This window comes from Quercus suber, unplaced genomic scaffold (genome assembly GCF_002906115.3).
Source record: "Quercus suber isolate HL8 unplaced genomic scaffold, Cork oak 2.0 scaffold_380, whole genome shotgun sequence".
Classification (NCBI taxonomy): domain Eukaryota; kingdom Viridiplantae; phylum Streptophyta; class Magnoliopsida; order Fagales; family Fagaceae; genus Quercus; species Quercus suber.
This window is the reverse complement of record NW_027069832.1, coordinates 592,786-613,050: the sequence shown is the minus strand read 5'-3', so window position 1 is coordinate 613,050 and position 20,265 is coordinate 592,786. Positions and strand designations below refer to the sequence as shown.

The following is a 20,265-nucleotide window of genomic DNA, read 5'->3' as shown; positions in this document are numbered from 1 at the left end:
TGGGCAGAACCGCAACCAAAAAAAAAAATAAAATAAAATTAGCCTTTGGGCTGGTTTTCAGTTAATCGGGTCAGATGGCCCAATTTAGCCTGGGTATGACAACTACAATGAACCTCAATTTCAAATGTTCTTTTTAATATATATAGTTGTATGGTCAATTTTTGTAGCCCAAGCCCAAAAGGGATGGATTATGAGCCCAATGAACTCAAGACAATGAATTTGTAAAGAGTGGGCGAAAGAGCAAGGCTGGTTGTAAATTAAACAGTAATTAACTGTGGTACTTAAGGATGAATTAACATAAAATCATGCTTGAATAACTGGACAAGTGTATGTCCGAAGAGGTCTATTATTGAATGAAAGGTGATTACAACTCTTAGAGCTACAGTAAAATTATTTTCTACTTCTCTTACTTTTTCTTCTGATCCCCCCTTATCAGAGGCCTCTTCTCCTTATATAGCACCCTTTCCAATCATCTTCATCGTTCACTTGTTCTTCATCTAAGCATTCACTTGAGTGCATGTCCCATCATGTATCTTCTTTAACTTTTTGTGAGTGGTGGTAGCTGAGATTACACTGTTCAGGGGTATTCTCCACATAAATGCAGCCAGAAAAGTTGCTGCAGTGCATTAAGTGTGGTGGTAGCAGCTTTTCCTTGAGATATTTCTTCGTTTTTATCATCCCCAGGTGTGCCCAGAGCTTATCTTTGTCATTGGGAGTGCCAGGAAGGTCATTCGGACCTTCTATATGTTCGTTTGGTCAAGACTATTCGTATCCAAGGAGTAAAACCTCTTCGGAAAAAAGGCGACCTCTTCGGATGGTACTCTTCCTCCATTTCTGGGTTGGTTGCCTTCAGATGAATACTACCCCAACCCGATATTCCTCTTCGGACATACAGTAATCTTCAAACAGGGCCTCAGGCCCAATGTGTAGGTTTGGGCTTTTACCCCCCCCCCCCCACAATAGCTCCTCAAAATCTTAATTTTTCCCTCGCATCCGAAGAGAAAAAATAGGATTTTGACTTGCCACAAAGTAACCAGCTTAAATGTGGCTATTGATTTTTCGAGGATCGTTATAATGAATTAAATAATATTTAAAATTTAAAAACACCAGAACTTTTTTGTTTTTTATTTTTTATTTTTATAGTCATAATAATGGGGTAGGGAAATTTAAACTATGATTCTCCTAATTAAGAAGATGAATTGTATCACCGAGATACAAGGCTTTTGACAAAACACCTAGTTTTTTAATATCATACAATGCTTATGTACCAGTTTAGCCTTGGTATGACAACTACAATGAACCTCAATTTCAAATGTTCTTTTTAATTATATAGTAAATGTGACTATTGATTTTTCGAGGATCGTTACAATGAATTAAATAATATTTAAAATTTAAGAACACCGTAGAACTTTTTTATTTTTTATTTTTTACAGTCATAATAATGGGTAGGGAAATTTAAACTATGATTCTCCTAATTAAGAAGATGAATTGTATCACTGAGATACAAGGCTTCTGACAAAACGCCCAGTTTTTTAATATCATACAATGCTTATGTACCAACGATTGGTAACATACCATTAACTTTATTTGCCCTCTACAAATAATCTTGCTTACAACAAAATAAGTCATACTTTGGCACAAGGGGAGGTTTTATTTCGTTGCAAGTTGCTCGAATTTTGATCAATCCTTCAACTGATTGGGTATCAAACAGTGGCGACGCCACTCAGAGCCCAGGGTGTTCCCAGGAACACCCTGGCTTGAAAAAAAAAATATATATATATATATAAATATATATATATAATAATTAATTTTTTATTTGTTTACCCTTAAAAAAAAATAGGAACACCCCTAAGCAATATCAGGAATACCCTCAAAATTTTTATGCCAAACAAATTTTGAACTAAAATCTTAAAAAAAATATAAAAATTGTAACACAGAATCTGAAAAAAAAAAAATTGTAATAAAGCAAGCCCACCCCCCCCCCCCCCCCAAAAAAAAAAAAAAAAAAAACCAATACAAATATGCGTAAGGTGTTGTCGTTGATGAGCCTTATCAGATGAGCTCGCTGCCCTCTTCTTCAGTTTTCTTCTTTTCCTCATTGTGACTCTCTTTCTTTGGCATTTCTGGTCTGGGTTTTTAAACAAAATGTTAGCAAAGAAAGGACAAGAGGTCAAGACTCAAATGACTCGTACTGTTTCACACCTACCCACTTTCTACTTCTTATTAATTGCTTCTATTTATTTATTTATTTATTTTTTTCAAAATTACTAATTGGGGACAAACCAACGTGTAACGTGGTTTATCTGCCACTCTTTTACTTTTACTTTTTATTTATTTAAATTTTTGGATTTTTGATTTTTGTTTTAATTTCTTAGAAAATCGTTTATAGTATTCTATTCTTTTCTTTTTGACCACTTCTATGTAGAAGATTTATTATGCTTTTTAATTTTATTATTGAGTGAAATTAGCCTAAAATAATTTAAATAAAAGAGGTAAATTTTTAAATGTAATTAGATATATTAATTTATATAGAATTTTTTATTTTTATTTTTTATTTTTATACAAGATAGAATTCTACTCTAACTAAATCTAAGTGTATATGTATGTAAAGCCCCCTCCTAGAGACTTGAACTCTGGCCCTTACCTCCCATACCCCACAAGCATTTATACCTTTGGAGTGACCATCGCATCAAGAGTGTGCGGTGGTATATAGAATTTTTTTTAGACTGCTAGTAGTTAATAAAAAAAATTAATGAAGCAACTAAACACCAATAATTAATAATTTAATTAACTAATACATTACAAAAGACAAACAAATTAAATTATGTTAGGATAAACAACAATTAATAATTTAATAATTAATGAAACAATAATACAAAAAATTATAGTTTATAAAAGACAAACAAATTTATGAAACAACTAAACAACAATAATTAATAATTTTATTAATATTTCAAATGAACTTATAATTTATTTTTTAGGTACCTTTGTTCATTTCATTTCTTTTTATTTATTTTTATTTTAAGGTTTTCGGTGTACAGAATGCAAATTTGTTTTGATTTTAAGAATTTTTTTTTATTTTTTTAAAATACAAACTTCATACTAGCCAAATCTTGAATTTCGGCTGGTATTTACCGAAACGTCCCAAAACACCCGAAATAGACCGAAATGACCCGAAATTTTTTCAAAGTGGAATAGGAACACTTTGGACAAAATTCTTGGAGTCGCCACGGGTATCAAATAGCTTTAATCAATTAATTCTTGAAACATGCATGATGAAAATGGAAACAAAAAGGGTGTTAAAGATTGAATGTATTATTAGGATGGAAGAGTCGGTGTTAGCACTCGGAACAACCCACGTTAGGTGAAACTAAGGGTGGCAAATGGGTGGGTTTGGGTATATAAAACTCATTTACCCATTTAAAACCCATTTAACTAATTCCTTATAACCCAAATCCAACTTAACCCAATTATTATGAGTAAACCCCAACCCACCAAATTATCCAATTATCAAAATTACCAAAATGCCACTAAAGTGAAAATGACCAAAGTACTCTAAAATCTTCAAAAATGACCAAAATGCCCCCAAAACTTGAAAATTACCAAAATACCCTCAAAACCCAAAAAAATGACCAAAATACCTCCAAAATCCAGAAAATGACCAAAATACCCCAAAAACCCAAAAAATGACCAAAATACCCCTGAAAGCCAAAAATTACCAAAATACCCCTAGAACCTAAAAAATTACCAAAATATCCCCAAACCTTAAAATTACCAAAATACCCTCCAAAACCTAAAAAATGACCAAAATACCCCTGAAACCCAGAAAATGACCAAAATACCCCTAAAACTCAAAAAATGACCAAAATACCCCTAGAACCCAAAAAATGACCAAAATACTCCTGAAACCTAAAAATTACCAAAATACCCTCAAAACCCATAAAATTACCAAAATACCCCAAAACCAAAAAATGACGAAAATACCCCCGAAACCTAAAAATTACCAAAATATCCCCGGACCCAAAAATGAACAAAATACTCCTGAAACCTAAAAATGATCAAAATACCCCCCAAAACCCATAAAATGACCAAAATACCCGCAAAACCTAAAAATGACCAAAATACCCCATAAACCCAAAAAAGGTCCAAAATACCTCAAAACCTAAAAATTTACTAAAATACCTCTGAAACCTAAAAAATGGCCAAAATAACCTCGAAGCCTAAAAATTGACCAAAATAACCTTGAAAACTAAAAATGACCAAAATACTCCCGAAACTTAAAAAATGGCCAAAATAACCACGAAGTCTAAAAATTGACCAAAATAACCTAGAAACCTAAAAATGACCAAAATACCCCCAAAACCTAAAAATGACTAAAATACCCCATAAACCCAAAAAATGTCCAAAATACCTCCAAAACCTAAAAAATTACTAAAATGCCTTTAAAACCTAAAAAATGGCCAAAATAATCTCGAAACCTAAAAATTGACCAAAATAACCTTGAAAACTAAAAATGACCAAAATACTCCTGAAACTTCAAAAATGGCCAAAATAACTACGAAGTCTAAAAATTGACCAAAATAACCTAAAAAACCTAAAAATGACCAAAATACCCCCAAAACCTAAAAATGACCAAAATACCTCATAAACCCAAAAATGTCCCAAATACCTCCAAAACCTAAAAAATTACTAAAATACCTCTGGAACCTAAAAAATGGCCAAAATAACCTCGAAGCCTAAGAATTGACCTAAATAATCCTCAAAACTAAAAATGACGAAAATACTCCCGAAACTTCAAAAATGGCCAAAATAACCACGAAGTCTAAAAATTGACCAAAATAACCTAGAAACCTGAAAATGACCAAAATACCCCCAAAACCTAAAAATGACCAAAATACCTCAAATAACCTCGAAGCCTAAAAATTGACCAAAATAACCCTGAAAACTGAAAATGACCAAAATACTCCCGAAACTTCAAAAATGGCCAAAATAACCATGAAGTCTAAAAATTGACCAAAATAACCTAGAAACCTGAAAATGACCAAAATACCCCCAAAACCTAAAAATGACCAAAATACCCCATAAACCCAAAAAATGTCCAAAATAACCACGAAGTCTAAAAAATTACTAAAATACCTTTGGAACCTAAAAAATGGCCAAAATAACCTCGAAGCCTAAAAATTGACCAAAATAACCCTGAAAACTGAAAATGACCAAAATACTCCCGAAACTTCAAAAATGACCAAAATAACCACGAAGTCTAAAAACTTCCGGGATTGCTTTGTGGAGGTGGTGAGGTCTGGGTGGGTACCCTTTTGGGCCATGAGATCAAGGGTGGAGATTGCTTTGTGGAGGTGGCCCACATTGAGGTGGTGGATCAGATGGTGGTTAAGGGGTTCACAGTTTGGATTTTGTGGTGACGATAATTGAAGGTTATGGCGAGACCGATTTGAGGGTTTGATAGAAGGTAATAAAGGTAGTTTGGAGGCAGACGAAACAGAGAGGCCTAGCATGTTTCTTCCAACAGGATAGAATTTTACAAGAGGCCGGGCATTTTGCATTTTATAGGTTTGGGTTTTGGTTTGTTTGTTTTTATTTATTTATTATATAACGATTTTTTTTTTGATTTCGTAGTACATTACTTAGATTAGTTGCATATCATAGAACATACTATACAATAATTCTCACTATTAATCAAACTTCTATAGGCAATTGACCCTACCCGCTAGAACTAGTAACTGAGTAATTTAAGGGTTTTTCATCTTTAACGGGGTAAGCAGTTTACCCTTATACTCAGGATGTTATATAATGAAAAATTGTGAATATCTATATATCTAGGAGACAATATCCGACACGACCCACAAACATGACATAGGCATGATAAAATGTTTGTAAATTAGGGTTGAGTTTTAGCGCGTTCATACTAGATCTGGGTTGATACGAATTGACTCATTTATTAATCTTGTCATTTTGAGTCAGATACACACAAAACTTGTTTCGACCAATTTAACTGCTTCATCTATAGTGTAGATATACCAGCTATAGCGATTTCTATGAATGTTTGGTTTGTACACCATTCACTTTTATAGCAATATCTATGAATATTTGGTTTGTACACCATTCACTTTTATATTATATTGATATCTATGAATGTTTGGAAGTTTTTATAAAACTTATTTCTTATCAATTTTATTTTTTTCTAGTATAAAACAATGTATATGGTGTCACATCATTTAAAATTTTTGGCTAAAATCCAAAAGCTTTATATTTGAGCAAATTTTTATTTTTGTATTAAAAGTTTTTTGTTTTTGTTATTGTAGTCCTTATCCTTTTGTCTATTGTTGGCTATAAATCTGATACTACTTGCATATGTGATGGAATGTCATTTTATCATACTCAATGACAATTTTATAGATAGTAAAATAAAAATAAAATAATTATTTATGGATGAAAATGATAATTTACTAAAACAAAAAGGTTATAATTTGGGATTTCAACTTAAAATTTTAGATAACATGATAATAGATCAAATATATATATATATATATATTATGATTCAATGATTTATAGCATTTAAACCAAAATATTTGGACTTGCTACAATAAGAGCACGTGACTTCCTTGTGCCCTTTATCTGCTTCTCTCCTTCTCATTTCTTTGCGGAAAAAAAGAAGAAGTTTACAATGCCCTACACTACACCACGTAGGTCTCATATTCATATTTTTCACTGTATCACAATATGAAATCATTGACTCTGTAATAGTAAAAATGGATATTATGTACCATCGCACACCCTTGGTGCGATGGTCACTCCGTAAGTATAAGTGCTTGTGGGTTGTGGGGGGAAAGGGTCAGGGTTCAAGTCTCCAGGAAGAAGCTTCACACACATACATATACAATTAGATTAGGCTAGAGTAGAAATTCTATCTTGTATAAAAAAAAAAAAAATGGATATCATGTAACCACCCTCTCGCATGTGTGAGAGAGCGGTTAAATGCGTTTGGGTACATGTTGATGGTATGCATACCAGCCCCATATGTCAGGAACATTTTCATTCAATGGGACAACTCTAATTGAGCAGCCTAGTTGATTAAGGAAGTATTAATTAGCCACTTGATCTATTCCAAAGCTAAACCTCGAATGATTCTGCACAACAATATTTAATAGGATTCCTTCTCTGTTGGAGGCAGGGCAGCCACTGAATTATTGTAGACTTTGTAGTTCACATGAATTGATTGCTTAACCATGCATATGAATACCGAAAGCAATTTCTACATTGGGCTAATGCCATTCCAATATATATTGCCCGGTTTTTCAGCATTGACTTAATCAATTACACATTCACAAATCACAATTATAAAATTATAAATTTTGTTTCCACTTAAAAAGACTTTAACAAACAAATATACCACGTACTAAGCAAAAAAAAAAAAAAAAATTGCTTTAGGTATGGATAGCTATCATAAATCAAGGGACCAATTATTTGTCACACAAAAATAGGAAGTGTCTTTATGCTATCAAATATGTGAAGACTAATTGCCCTAGTTTTGTGGTGGTGTCAGCTTTTCCTTGCATTTAAAGTTTAGCCGATTGACTTGATTCACCTGATTGAAATGATGAACTAGTTGAATTTAAGTTGTCTCCTACATCCCCTGTTGGTCTCGCTAGTGATAATGATAGGAAAGGTTTGGAAGGCATTTGTAAGCATTCAATTTCTCCTTCAAGCATTTCTACAACTTTGTTCATTGAAGGTCGGTCACTAGGCTTCATCTGTATGCACCATAATGCGACTATGATCATCTTCTTAACAATTTTCTCCTCCTCCTCTGTGGCATCTTCTATTTCTATGTCATTTCCTTCGCTAAATTGGCCATACACCCAAGTTGGGAAGTAAATTTGGCTTGAATGGTCTGTAAATGCATTCACATTCTGTCTTCTGTTAGCCATTTCCAACAATAACATGCCAAAACTATAAACATCAGCTTTATAGGAGACCCCTCCAATATTTTTATAGAACAACTCTAGAGCTATATATCCTAGTGTTCCCCTTGCAGCAGTCAAAGACACTATGCTATCATTTGCTGAATAAAGTTTTGCAAGCCCGAAATCAGAAACTTTGGGAATGAAGTTCTCATCGAGAAGAATGTTATGAGGCTTGATATCAAAATGCAGAATTTGCATGTCACATCCTTGATGTAGATATTTAATCCCACGAGCCACTCCAAGAGAAATCTTATATGTTTTCTCAATACTTAAGGGTATACTTCCTTCTCAAGAAAAAATGTATTTTTCAGGAGAACCATTAGGCATGAATTCATATATAAGACCACGCTTTGATCCCTCAGCACAGAAGCCAATGAGTTGCACCACATTCATGTGGTGAATCCTTCCAATTGTTGCAACTTCGCTAATAAAGTCTTGGCCATTGGCTTTGGAGTTACCCAACATCTTTATAGCTACAAGAGGGCCACTTTCAAGCTTTCCTTTAAATACAGAGCCATAGCCTCCTTCGCCCAATTTGTCCTTGAAACCTTTGGACATCTTCCTAATTTCTGAGTAAGAGTACCTAATTGGCATAAGGTTAATTTGGCTTTACAAAAATTCTTCAATAGCATCATACATTGACAAATGTCTCTTACGCCACTTATATATCAAAAACGCCACCATGCATGGAATCCCCAAGACAATCTTTGTTTCAAGGTGAAATATTACTGTGCAGAAACATCACCAAAATAACTATAAGAAAACAAAATTGTTGTTGCACCTGTCACCTTTTTTAATTTTTAGTTGAAATTATAGTTGGACTTACAACTACATACCTTCTTAATCCTAGTAATTAAGCACAATATATTTTGTTTCATGTTAATGTAACTAATATTTACGTCTTGTTTGCATGCATGGTAAACTATTTTTAATAACAATCTTAAGGATTGATATGCTAAAAAAATTAAAGTTGAAGAAGAGATTCAGGTTAGTACCGATTTCTGGTGGTATGATGATCCATCCTGCAAGAAATATAAACAAGAGAAGAAGGTGAAATTACTTTTTGCTAACGAAAAGTGAATTACTAATTAGTGAAACAAGTGGCCCGAATAACTTGAAAAGTCTAAGGCCTAATAAAACTACAGTAAGATCTTACTTTGGGCCATGCTTCGCAAGAAATATCAACAACCATAAAAGCCGGTTGATTGTATAATTGGTCTTAAACTTGGGATGTCACTTTAATTGAGTTGAGCTCAATCAAATGCTTTTAGAGTTTCCAATATGCTAGTTGTGAGAACTTAGAATTATGTAGTTAAATGATTAAATTTATTATTTCTCAATATCTTAAATTTTTGAAAATTTTGGTAATTCAACGTTAGTTAACCTATGGCTAGGGCTGAAGAATTTGCCCACCGAGTCAAGTAAATAATATTTTAATTAGGTTATAATGGAGTAAATGTTTAGACATGCATTTTGCATTAATACTAAGTACTAAACCTTTATTCTCATGGAATAATTAGGAGCCAGGAAAGGTAAATTTTTATTCAAAAGAAGCTAATTTCTTAAGAAAATCTATAATTTTTACTTTTCATATCATCAAGCTTAATTAAAAGAATGAGATTGTTAAAATTATGATTAAACTTAATATTTCCTATTAATTTAATCTTTTAGGAGAATAAGTAATTTATTAGAGTAATAAAGCAGGACAACCTAAATTTGATCCCTTTTCAAATTTGCTTTTTATTCCACTAATTACCATATATGTGTTTGACTTTTCTTATAAAATAATCAAAGTTTAAAATGATAAAAATCAAACACATGACATACTATTTTTACTAAAAAGTGAAACAAAAAAAAAAAATAAAACTAAAAAGTACATGGTTATTTCTCTATTACATGGTCACCAGCACACATCAGGCGCTATTACTCAAGTAATTCTGTTTCCTTGTTCATTCTGTGTATTAATTACTATCCTTCAAAAAACCTTTTTTTGAGATAGAAATCTCACCAGCGTATGAATAATATGATATTCTGTCCCACCAGTGTGCACTTTCACCAAATAAATACCACAAAACTGCATTTTTGACAAAGAAAAAAAAAACAATATTAACGTTGAGAACTTTAAAATCGAATTTAGTCATTATACGACTACAATAACTATTCCCTAACATGTTTATTACATTGGAATGGATGGGGGTACGCACGAAGAAGCTATCTTCTTCAAAAATTCGATAATTATTACTTTTCATTTACTAAAGCACATATGTTTAAGATATAGACCAATTGATTGCCCAACTACATGGTTATTCCTCTACTTGTGTCATCATCACATCAGGAACCATTACTCATACAATTCTATTTAATTGTCTGATATGGAAGAATAAATCATAGCAGGTGTCATGGGCTTAACCCGTCAGCCGAAGCTTGGGTTGACGGGTCAATCACGGGTAACGGACAGTCATGCTGACAGGACCAAGATAAACTGGGGCTGAAGGCTCCGGTTCTAACCAACGGTTATTCAAAGCTCCTTGGTTACTTGTATAGCGAGAAGGTGACGCCAACTTGGCTGAAGGGGAGAGAAAAGGCTGACGGTTTCAAGACCAACGGCTCTGTTGAAACTAAGACTTGGCCACCACGCATGGGAAGTTGCTTGTGATCCACGCCCAGTATCAGATTCCTATAAGGAAAGGATTCCGCAATCTACGCGCATAAGGATTCCTATAAGGAAAAAACTTCTGCTCCAAGGAAGAGAGGTCCACCCTCTACCACTATAAAAGCCCCAATACCCTCATAGGCCAAGGTACGCATAATTAACCCCTCTCTAGCACTCTAGAGTTGAAAGAAGTTCTAACTTGACCTTCGGAGGGTATTTGGCCGGCATCACACCAATGCTCTCTGTTAGGTCTTCTCTTTTTTGTTGTGCAGGTGTCGTTTTGAGCATACAAGCATCGTGCAACTCACTGGTGAGATTTTCGGCATCATCATTGTCTATTCTATATTACTCTTCAAACAACTTTTTGAGATAGAAACCTCACCTCTGAGTATATCTCGGATCAGGTCAAGCACTCCTGCGATCACAAATAAAAGAAAAACATATCAGCGATTGGAAACCTTAAAATTAAATCCAGTCATTAATAATACTGAGACTTGAATAAAAATATCCTAGTATGTCTATTTCATTGGTATGGAATTATGGATATGGTGTATGCACCAAGAAGTTTGGCCTTATAGAAGTTTAATAGAATAAATAGATGAATGGTTAGTGAATAGTGACAGTGGAAAAACGCAAGAGTTCAGAAAAGAAACTTGCAAAGGGATAATAATGCACAACATGTAAATTAGAGAATGAAAAGTGTTATGGCCTTTCTCGCTTTATTTACCCACCAGTACTGTCGTCGCATTGAACATGGTTCGCGACATCGAGGTAGCAGTCACTTCCGGACCATGAAAGCTCAAAACCATATGCCAATTCATGGTGGACGTCTGTACAGGAGATATTTGGGTCATCATTATTTATTGGCCACGAAGTCAGAAACATCTTCTCTACTTGGCACGAGTCCTCCACTTGGGATGCGGTGGTTATACCAACTGTAACATTTCTATACCTCTTGGAATCAGATATAGAAGAAGAGTTGTCATTATAATTGCAAGTAGAAGTGTCCAAATACAAAGGAGAATTCACTGGTTTTTCACAGCTCATCCAAACCAAACTCCGTGATAGTTCGGGATATCGCTCCCGCACCGTCCCCTTTAGCTGATACGTGGTATATCCATACAAATAATATTGCGAACTAAAATTGTATCGATATAAAGAATAATTGGGAGTGGAGAAGTAATTGTTCTTCTGTATTCCTGAGTCCACGATCCGGATTGTGTAGTTGTTGTAACTGATTTCCTCTACGTAGTATTTTCCTCCAGATGAGTATAGAACCGTACGATTGTTCTCACACTTAAGTTCATAACTGAAGTCCCCGCAGTTTTCTGGGTCGGTCGACAATCGAAAAGGAGAGCTTATTTTGTGGATATTCCCACAAGAAGAAGCGGTACAGTTAAGATTAACCATAGCAGTAGTAGCACAGCAAGTTGAATGGACTAATACAAGAGCAATGAGGACGGTGAGTCCTACAGCAGTGAACGTCAATCCTCTTGCCATTGAGGTAGGTAGAGAGAGAGGGGAATAAGGTAGGAGAGAGAAAGAGAGGAATATTTCCAATAGTAAATACTAAAAACCTTCCACAGTTATAGACAAACACAATTAAAAAAAGTCTTCTTTCTGATTCAGCATCTTCAACAAGAAAGTAGAGTTTCCAGTCCAAGAAAGATGAAGCGCAAGTTCGTGGTAGTGGAACAATATCAACATCAATATCACATGCGCGTCAGCACATACGTCATCTGGATTAATTATTTGACAGTTATTATTTATTTATAATTCTTATAAACATTTTTTTTTTTTTTGGCTGAATGAAAATTTAGTTAAAGTAATCTTTTTACCACTAAATGTTAATAATAATAATAATAATAATAATAATCACTCGCTCATTCACTAGCACACTTGTTATTAATTACGCCTGAGTTCTATTAGAGCACTAAGGATTGGGTATTGTAAAAATCCCCCATTGCTATTTTATAACCCAAAAGCATAAAAACCCCACCATGTCTGGGTGGGTATACTATTATTGTTTTGCAACCTTGCTACAGTGTGTTCTTATTTAGGTTGAAAAAATTCTTTAATATAAAAAATATCCTCTTGTTTCCTTGTTATTTGAGTTAAATTTAAAACCTAAGATGTAGCGTATATTATAAAGTGAGTTAATATAATAGATAAAATAGGTTTTAAAATGGTAAATATCAACTTTTATCAATACCAGTGCTCTTAGTAATAAAAAAAAAAATGCTAGAAACAAGTAAGAACAAATTAATTGTTCATGTAGCGGTTAGAAAGAAATTAATGTGAAGGCAAATGTACGTAACTGAATTCTCTCCCCCAATCTTCTAAAAAAAAAAAAGAATTCTCTCCCAAAATTTGTAAAATAAAATATTTAAGTGTGTAGCACATTGCAACTTGTGTGTGTGCATATATATATATATATATATATTTCTAAATTAGTATATGCATAGTTACTAATTTTAGCAATTTTGTTTTATAAAATTACACTTTACTCCTTTAATAATATTATTCATTCTTTTAAAAGTAATGTAATAACTACAAACTTTTCTACAATATTTTTACAAACTGTTTAGATAGTAAAAAATATCTATAGATCTAAAATTTAAAACAAAATATACAAACCCAAAAAACTTAGCCCAAAAACAAAAATTATCAATAGTAAAGTTAAAAAAAAAAAAATTAAGCTCAATCAAACAATTTTACCCAAATTAAGTTCAACAAACCAATTTGTCCTTACCCGGTAGCAGACGCATGCATCAAACATACATACAAAAAAAAAAAAAAAAAAAAAAAAAAAAAAAAAAAAAAAAAAAACCTCAACGATTAAGCAGCAATAGAGCTGGAGGCTAGAGCCACTGCAAACAGCAGCAAAGCTACTCCACTAACTCTTCATTTTTGCTATTTTGACAATTACAAGTGTGATGCCTCATATTTAACTGGATATTGACTAATTGTGTGTTGTGTGATGAGTCTCACATCAAGCACATACTAAGTTGATTTGGACTTTATTAACAACTACCATTATTTTGAAATCTGAACCGATCAAAGAACTGAAAAAGAGAGGGGTTCAACCTCTTTAAGGTTGGACTAGGGTTCAACTAAAATCAAACCATGATGTGTCCTTTCATTTTTTTTATTAAATTTAATTCATAAATTGTGTTTATATATAATAATTTTCTATATCTTACTATTAAATTTAATTCATAAATTGTGTTTAAAAATAATAATTTTCTATATCTTACCAAATTAATCATCATTGACATGCTGGACATGCATATGTCAACCTAGAAAAACCAGGTTCAAATCCTGGTGCTAACTAATTTCAACAAACATCTTATGGTCTAAATCGTAACCCAAAAAAGGGTCTTTAGGATAGTTAACAGTTAACTAGGTTAGACTGCCAATCCGGTCTGGGCTTGGCAATACTAGACAACTAAAATGAGCCTTAATTTGATTAGTTTTTTTTAAGATATAGAGCAAATGTGATTAGCGTTTTGCTTATGTCCTTACAAGGAGTACATAATATTTAAAATTGAAGAACACCCCAAAACTTTTTTATTTATTATAATCATAATAATGGGGGAGGGGAATTTAAACTTTGATTCTCCTAATTAAGAAGATGGATTTTGTCACTAAATTAGACAAAGACAAAACTTATTTACAGTACTTTAGATGCTGTTCCTTAGATTCACCTCTTAAAATTTTGTCATGTGGCTACTTAACTTAAAAAATACACTTCCATCCATGAGAAAAAAGCCACATGACAGAATCTTAAGAGAGGAGCCACACCTAAGTACTATACCTAAGTCTTGCTCATTAGACAAAACACCCCTAACTTTAGTTTTATAATATCATACAATATTTATGTACCATCAGTAACATAACATTAACTTTATTCGCCATCTAGGAATATAATCCTGCATACAACAAAATAAGTTATATATCGGCACAAGAGGAGGTTTTATTATGCTGCAGGTTGCTCGAATTTCAACCAATCCTTCAAGTGATTCGGTATCAAATAGCTTTAATCAATTAATTCTTGAAACTTTATCCAAAAAAAAAAAAATCTTGAAACATGTATGATGAAAATGGCGTTAACGATTGAATGTATTAGGATGGAAGAGCCCAAGTAAGCACTTTGAACAATCCACTTTAGGTAAAACAGTGAATGGTATAGGTTGATTAATTCCACAAAAGAGCCCTGGCTACTTGAGCATTTGGATTTATTCTCTTGACTGCTCACTTGATGCAGGCATAGACAGCCTTCTTATTAGCAAAGGATGATGCAAGCTGTTGATTATTCCCTTGAATTTGGTGGTAAAGCCAGAAATTTTTTCAAAATTAAATTGATCAATAATTTTCAAACACACAAAATAATATACATATATTCTTTCAAAAAAAAAAAAAACATAGTTTATACTTAAAACATGTCTTCAAAATAATTTATTCTAGGGACCGAAAAAAATGAATTCTATATGTTATTTTCTCAAATATAACAAAATTTCATCAAGTCAGTTTTATATAATTCAAGATATATATTATTTATGCTTGTGCCTCACACTAACAAGAGACAAGCTTTGTATCTCTCTCCTTTTAGTAGCTAACTTCCACGAAGCTGCACTTGCATCACAATCAGATGATGGAACACCACTTTACCAGTGCTGAGAAAATTGATCACATCACTTTGTACTAGTGCTGTCACTAGCATCGTTGCTTTCTCAATGTGGACAGACTACCATAGACAACACGGTCATGCCGCGTAGTACTTACAGAAAGGAACACGGCTTTACGATAGTGCTGAACGGCATCATTTCAATCCCATGAAAGGTTATTCTTTCATAGATATGGAACGCGTAGTCTTTGAGTTGAAGTTGAGCTATAGAACAATTTTAATCATTTTACTGGTTTTTTTTTTTTTTGGCATAGTTGTGGTGTTCCCCCCGTTAGCATTTTCCTAGCAATCAGGTGGCGAGTGTAATTTAGTTTCCAAGGGAAAAAGTTGTGACTAATGTTCGTGCAACTTCTCTTTGGAATTAGATATCTAGATGATGTACCAATTTTTTTCTTCAAAAAGTAATTCTTGACAAACTTCATTGGCAAATATCAAGATATGTTCACTACAAAAAACAGGTTCTATAGCCGCGTTTTTTAGCCGCGTTTTTGAAAAACGCGGCTATAGGTTGGAGATTGAGCCGTGTTTTTCAAAAACGCGGCTCCAAGCTATACCTTGAGCCTCGTTTATAAAAAACGCGGCTCCAGCTTAGACTTTGAGCCGCGTTTTTTAAACCCGGCTATAAACCCCCCTGGAGCCGCGTTTTTCAATGCTGAGGCCGCGTTTTTTGTATCCTGGTTTTTTTTTTTTCTCGATTCTGTATGGAGCTGCGTTTACCAAACGCAGCTCAGTGTATGGTCAACATTAAGTGTAAAAGCAAAAAAAAAAAAAAAAAAAAAACACTACTCCACAGACGAAAAAAAACCCTCAGCTCTCGATCTCAAAAAACCTCTCGGACTACTCTCTCGATCCGAATCCCCTTCCTCTCAACTCTGAAACTCCTTCCCTCACTTCCACCTTCTCCGAATCCTGTTCGTCCTTCCGGTCTTCCCTCCTCTCTCCATTCCCTTCTCATCGATCGGTAACACACACACCCACTCTCTCTCTCGAACTCTCAATCTCACTGAATCCACTCTCGCAAGGCCGAGTAACCGTAAGTTTTAATTTTTTTTTTTGTTTTGCTTTGTGTTTTAGGGTCCCCATTTTTGGTTTAGGGTTTTGATTTTAGGTTTACCGTTTTGATTTTCGATCTAGGGTTTCGATTTGGGTTTAAGTGTTCAATTTTCCCAATTTCGTTCTAGATTTCGATTCAATATAGGGCTAAGGAAATCAGGTTTTAATATGTGACTTTGTTTTGACTTCCTTTTACATGTTCTAACAGCGATGCTTGCGATCCAAATATAGAGAAAGAGGAGAAAAAAAACCACTACCACCGGTATGTTTTTCTTTTTCTCATTTAATTTGATTGGATTGAATTTTATTTACGTATTTGGGTAACATTAGGTTTTCATTTGATTTTTTCAAATTTTGGGTTATATATGATTTTGGTTTGGAGTAACAAAGCCAATTCTGATTTTTACCCTTTTGATTTTGTCGGGGAAATTGAACAAGGTGGCTCTGGATCAGCTTTCTGGGTTTGATACCAGAAAACGGTGCCGTTGGTTGCATTGGCCAATTACATTGGTCGTAAGCAAACGTAATATAGGTATTCTTATCTTTTGGGACTTACATTTACAAAATTATAAATTTCATTTTTATGAAGTAGTAGTTAAAAAATTTGTGGGATTTCATCAGTGTTTGCTTGTTCGTCGTTTTTTTTTTTTCTTTCCCTGAGAAGATAGTGAAGTAGTTGATTGTATAGCTAAGTGAACAATGATATATCTTATATGTCGTGCATGAAGCCTCCAAGTCATATAGGATGCTAATTAGATATCTGAGTATTTTCAACTAATCATACGTAGTTGATAGAATGCTGAAGAAAATAGCTTTTCAGTTCAATTTTGTTTTGCATAAATCAATAATTTTTATCTTGCCCAATGACCTAGATTATCAAATTAAATTATCACCCATTCAGTATAATGACTAAAAAAATACTAATAAATTTATATAATTAAAAAAAAAACCTGAATAGTGGACAAAAAATCGTCCAAATTTCAATATATAAAAAATTCTAATTAAATACAACCAATTACATGTTATATTATTATATTTATAAGTATATGATATATTGTAGTATATTTTATTAGGTATAATAATAGTTTGTTACGATGAAATAGAAAAGTCATAAGAGTTTCTGCTCCATAGATTCTATACCTTACCTGACCACCTGGGGACTCCAAATTTCTCTGGAGACTTCAAGTTTCAGCCATACACGGGGTGGAGGTAGGAGGTAATTGATAAATCATTTGCACTGCTTGCAATGTGCTTAACAATTAAACATCTACTAAAGCCTAAATTAATGGAATTGGACCTCCACTTTTACTCTTTTTAACAACCAAATTTCTCTTTTTTCTCTTCTCAAAAAAAAAAAAAATCTCTTTTGTCCTTTTGGTATGTGTGATTTTTCTCCACCTCTCAACTTAGTACATGCAACATGCAGTTCTTCCAAATTTAGAATTGGGCTTCGCAAAGTTCGGCTGTCCACATTGGTTTAAGTTAGGCCTTTCCAAAGTTGAGCTTGAGTCTGTCAAAATCTGACTAATCAAACCATCAAACTTTAACTGGGCTTTATCAAAATTAGGATATCTAAAATAGTCCATACCTAGGAGTTTCTGAGTAATCACTGTATTATACATGTATGGGTTGCTCAACCACGTACTTTCAAGAAAGCAAAAACGTAGATATGATGAACATATTAAAAATTGCTTTCTGCGTTGCTATCCAATTATGAATTAAAATACCAAGAAAACGAATGAGCTCCTAGTCCAAGATATCAATCAACCACTAACTGATTTTTTTCAAACTTAACATAGTGATCAGCTTCAATATAATTGGAAGAACTTATGTTATGTTCCCTCATGTTCAAGGGTTTAACTTGAACTTCTATTTCTTAAACATAATATGGAAACTACAATGGGAAAAAGAGCAATTTGGACCGTTCTTGCTTAACCACGTATGACGTGTGAAAGAAAAAGTACAAAAGTTAAACATCAACATAATGACTTGCTTTCTGCCTTGCTATCAAATTATTAATTAAAACATATATAATAAGAAAACATGAGCTTATCTCACTGTATATATGCCTTTGCAACGCTTTGATGTCCATTGTCGTTGTACTTGATTCTCACTGTTTTATTGCTGAAGCTCAAGCTAGTTGAAAGAGACTTAAGTAGAGATCGCTCAAGCTCATGTAGTATGACAAAACATTATGGAGATCATTTTGAGGGTTNTACGATGGTCATTGCACAAGTATAAATGTTTGTAGAGTGTGAGGGCAAAAACCGTGGTTCAAGTCTATAAAAGTGAGTTTCACACATATATATACATTTAGATTAAATTAAAGTAAAAATTTATCTTAAAAAAAAAAAAAAAAAAAAAGAAAAAGAAAAAAGAAGAAGGTATGAACTAGAGGCCTTAGGTTCTAGAAAATGTTCCAAATAGTGCATGCTAAAAAAGTTTCATCAACAGATATTGAGAGGTCAGGGATTCAAGGGTCTGAATTGATATTGTATCCAGTTGGATCAGTGTACTTAATTGTACTTTATGATTATACAGGGTATTATTAGTTCTAGACTCTACTATATAGACTCATAGCGAAAAAAAAGTGCTCTATAGAGTATAGACTTCCCCTAAGATCAAATATATATATATAGGCTTTTTTTTTTTTTTTTTTTTTTTTGCGCTGAGATTAGAATATTATACTTTAATTTCAATAGTATGCGTGACTAAGATACCATAGAGTGAAGAGGATGATGATGGTTTTGAAATATTATTTTTCCCCCTCTTGCATTAATAACATCACTTTTTATTTTATAACAATATATAATCTCAACAATTATATATATTTTTTCCTTTTTAGGAAAATTATGTAAAAGACCAACATCTATACTATATTTTAAATTAGGTTATATATTTTAATTTTGCCAACTAAAGTTTCAAACTTATAAAACCGTTTCAATTTCAAGTGCCCGTCTATTTCTATTATTCAAGGTAGTAATATATGGAATGAAGCAGAAAGGGAAACCGTTGATAAAACTTTGTGTTTGACCTGCGTAACTAGGTTAAGTTTTCTTGCAATCACTTTTTCATTAATTGTCCATTTGGATATAACTTATTTTTGCTGAAACTGAAAACTAAAAATACTGTAACAAAATAATTTTTAAATGTATGAATAGTACCGTGAGATCTATTTTTAAAATTTTTTTTTCTGAATAAAGTAGCTATGGTCTCATGAACAGTGCGTGAACAATACTGCTACAGTGTGTGACCAGTAATCAACAGTGCTAGTTGTCCCCTCTGAAACGTGTGAAAAAAAAAAAAAAAAACGTAGGAAACCCAAACGCAGGAAACGCCGGATCCAAACCCCACCTAAGTTACGCTTTCTTTCTCTATCCGTAACTTTCTCTCTCAACCCTCTTTGCTCACTGGGTTCCAAATTGATTATGCGCAAGCCCTAGGTAAAACCTAAGATTTAATAAATAGTTTATGGTTTTTTTTTTCCCTACTTTGTTTCCACCCAAAATGATTAAAATGAATAACAAAGATAGACAAAGGCTTCACATTGAAATGATTTTATAAATTTAAAACTTTAATTGATATACAATTAGAAAAAAAAAAAAAAAAAAAAAAAAAAAAAAAAAACTTGACCTAATCTACAAGATGGTATAAACTTAAGTTTTTTTTTTAACATAATATTCCCATCAAAATTTGAAATGTTTTGCATCACTAAACTTATTATCTTAATGAACAACAGACTTGCATTAGTGAAGTGCTCAGGTGGTACCACAACCCACATAAAAGAGACAATTTATCATTTTCCTAATTTAAAAATACACATGGTAGGGTACCCCCTTGTAAATTTGTTTGCATAGTGATGGGGGTGTGTGGATTTTAGAAGGTCCTAT

At 33.1% G+C, this 20,265-nt stretch overlaps 2 protein-coding genes across 2 annotated transcripts; both read right to left on the bottom strand.

The window, feature by feature from the left end:
* Nucleotides 1-7,353: 7,353 nt before the first annotated feature.
* LOC111984049 (rust resistance kinase Lr10-like) lies at nt 7,354-8,905 on the bottom strand. Its single transcript, XM_065760752.1, has one exon. It carries the CDS (start codon nt 8,178-8,180, stop codon nt 7,575-7,577), a length of 606 nt encoding a protein of 201 aa, XP_065616824.1. The 5' UTR covers nt 8,181-8,905; the 3' UTR covers nt 7,354-7,574.
* A 1,274-nt stretch (nt 8,906-10,179) lies between these two features.
* Nucleotides 10,180-12,293, bottom strand: LOC112020410 (uncharacterized). Its single transcript, XM_065760750.1, has 2 exons — nt 11,367-12,293; nt 10,180-11,050 (listed from the first exon to the last, which is right to left on the bottom strand). The coding sequence occupies exons 1-2, from the start codon at nt 12,133-12,135 to the stop codon at nt 10,971-10,973; spliced, it is 849 nt and encodes a 282-aa protein (XP_065616822.1). The 5' UTR covers nt 12,136-12,293; the 3' UTR covers nt 10,180-10,970.
* Between the last annotated feature and the right edge of the window lie 7,972 nt (nt 12,294-20,265).

Coding starts and splice junctions, on each gene's coding strand:
- LOC111984049 (XM_065760752.1), bottom strand. CDS start 8,180: ATGCAAATTCTGCATTTTGATATCAAGCCTCATAACATTCTTCTCGAT.
- LOC112020410 (XM_065760750.1), bottom strand. CDS start 12,135: ATGGCAAGAGGATTGACGTTCACTGCTGTAGGACTCACCGTCCTCATT. Junction 11,051..11,366: donor TCAATGCGACGACAGTACTG/GTGGGTAAATAA, acceptor TTGTGATCGCAG/GAGTGCTTGACCTGATCCGA.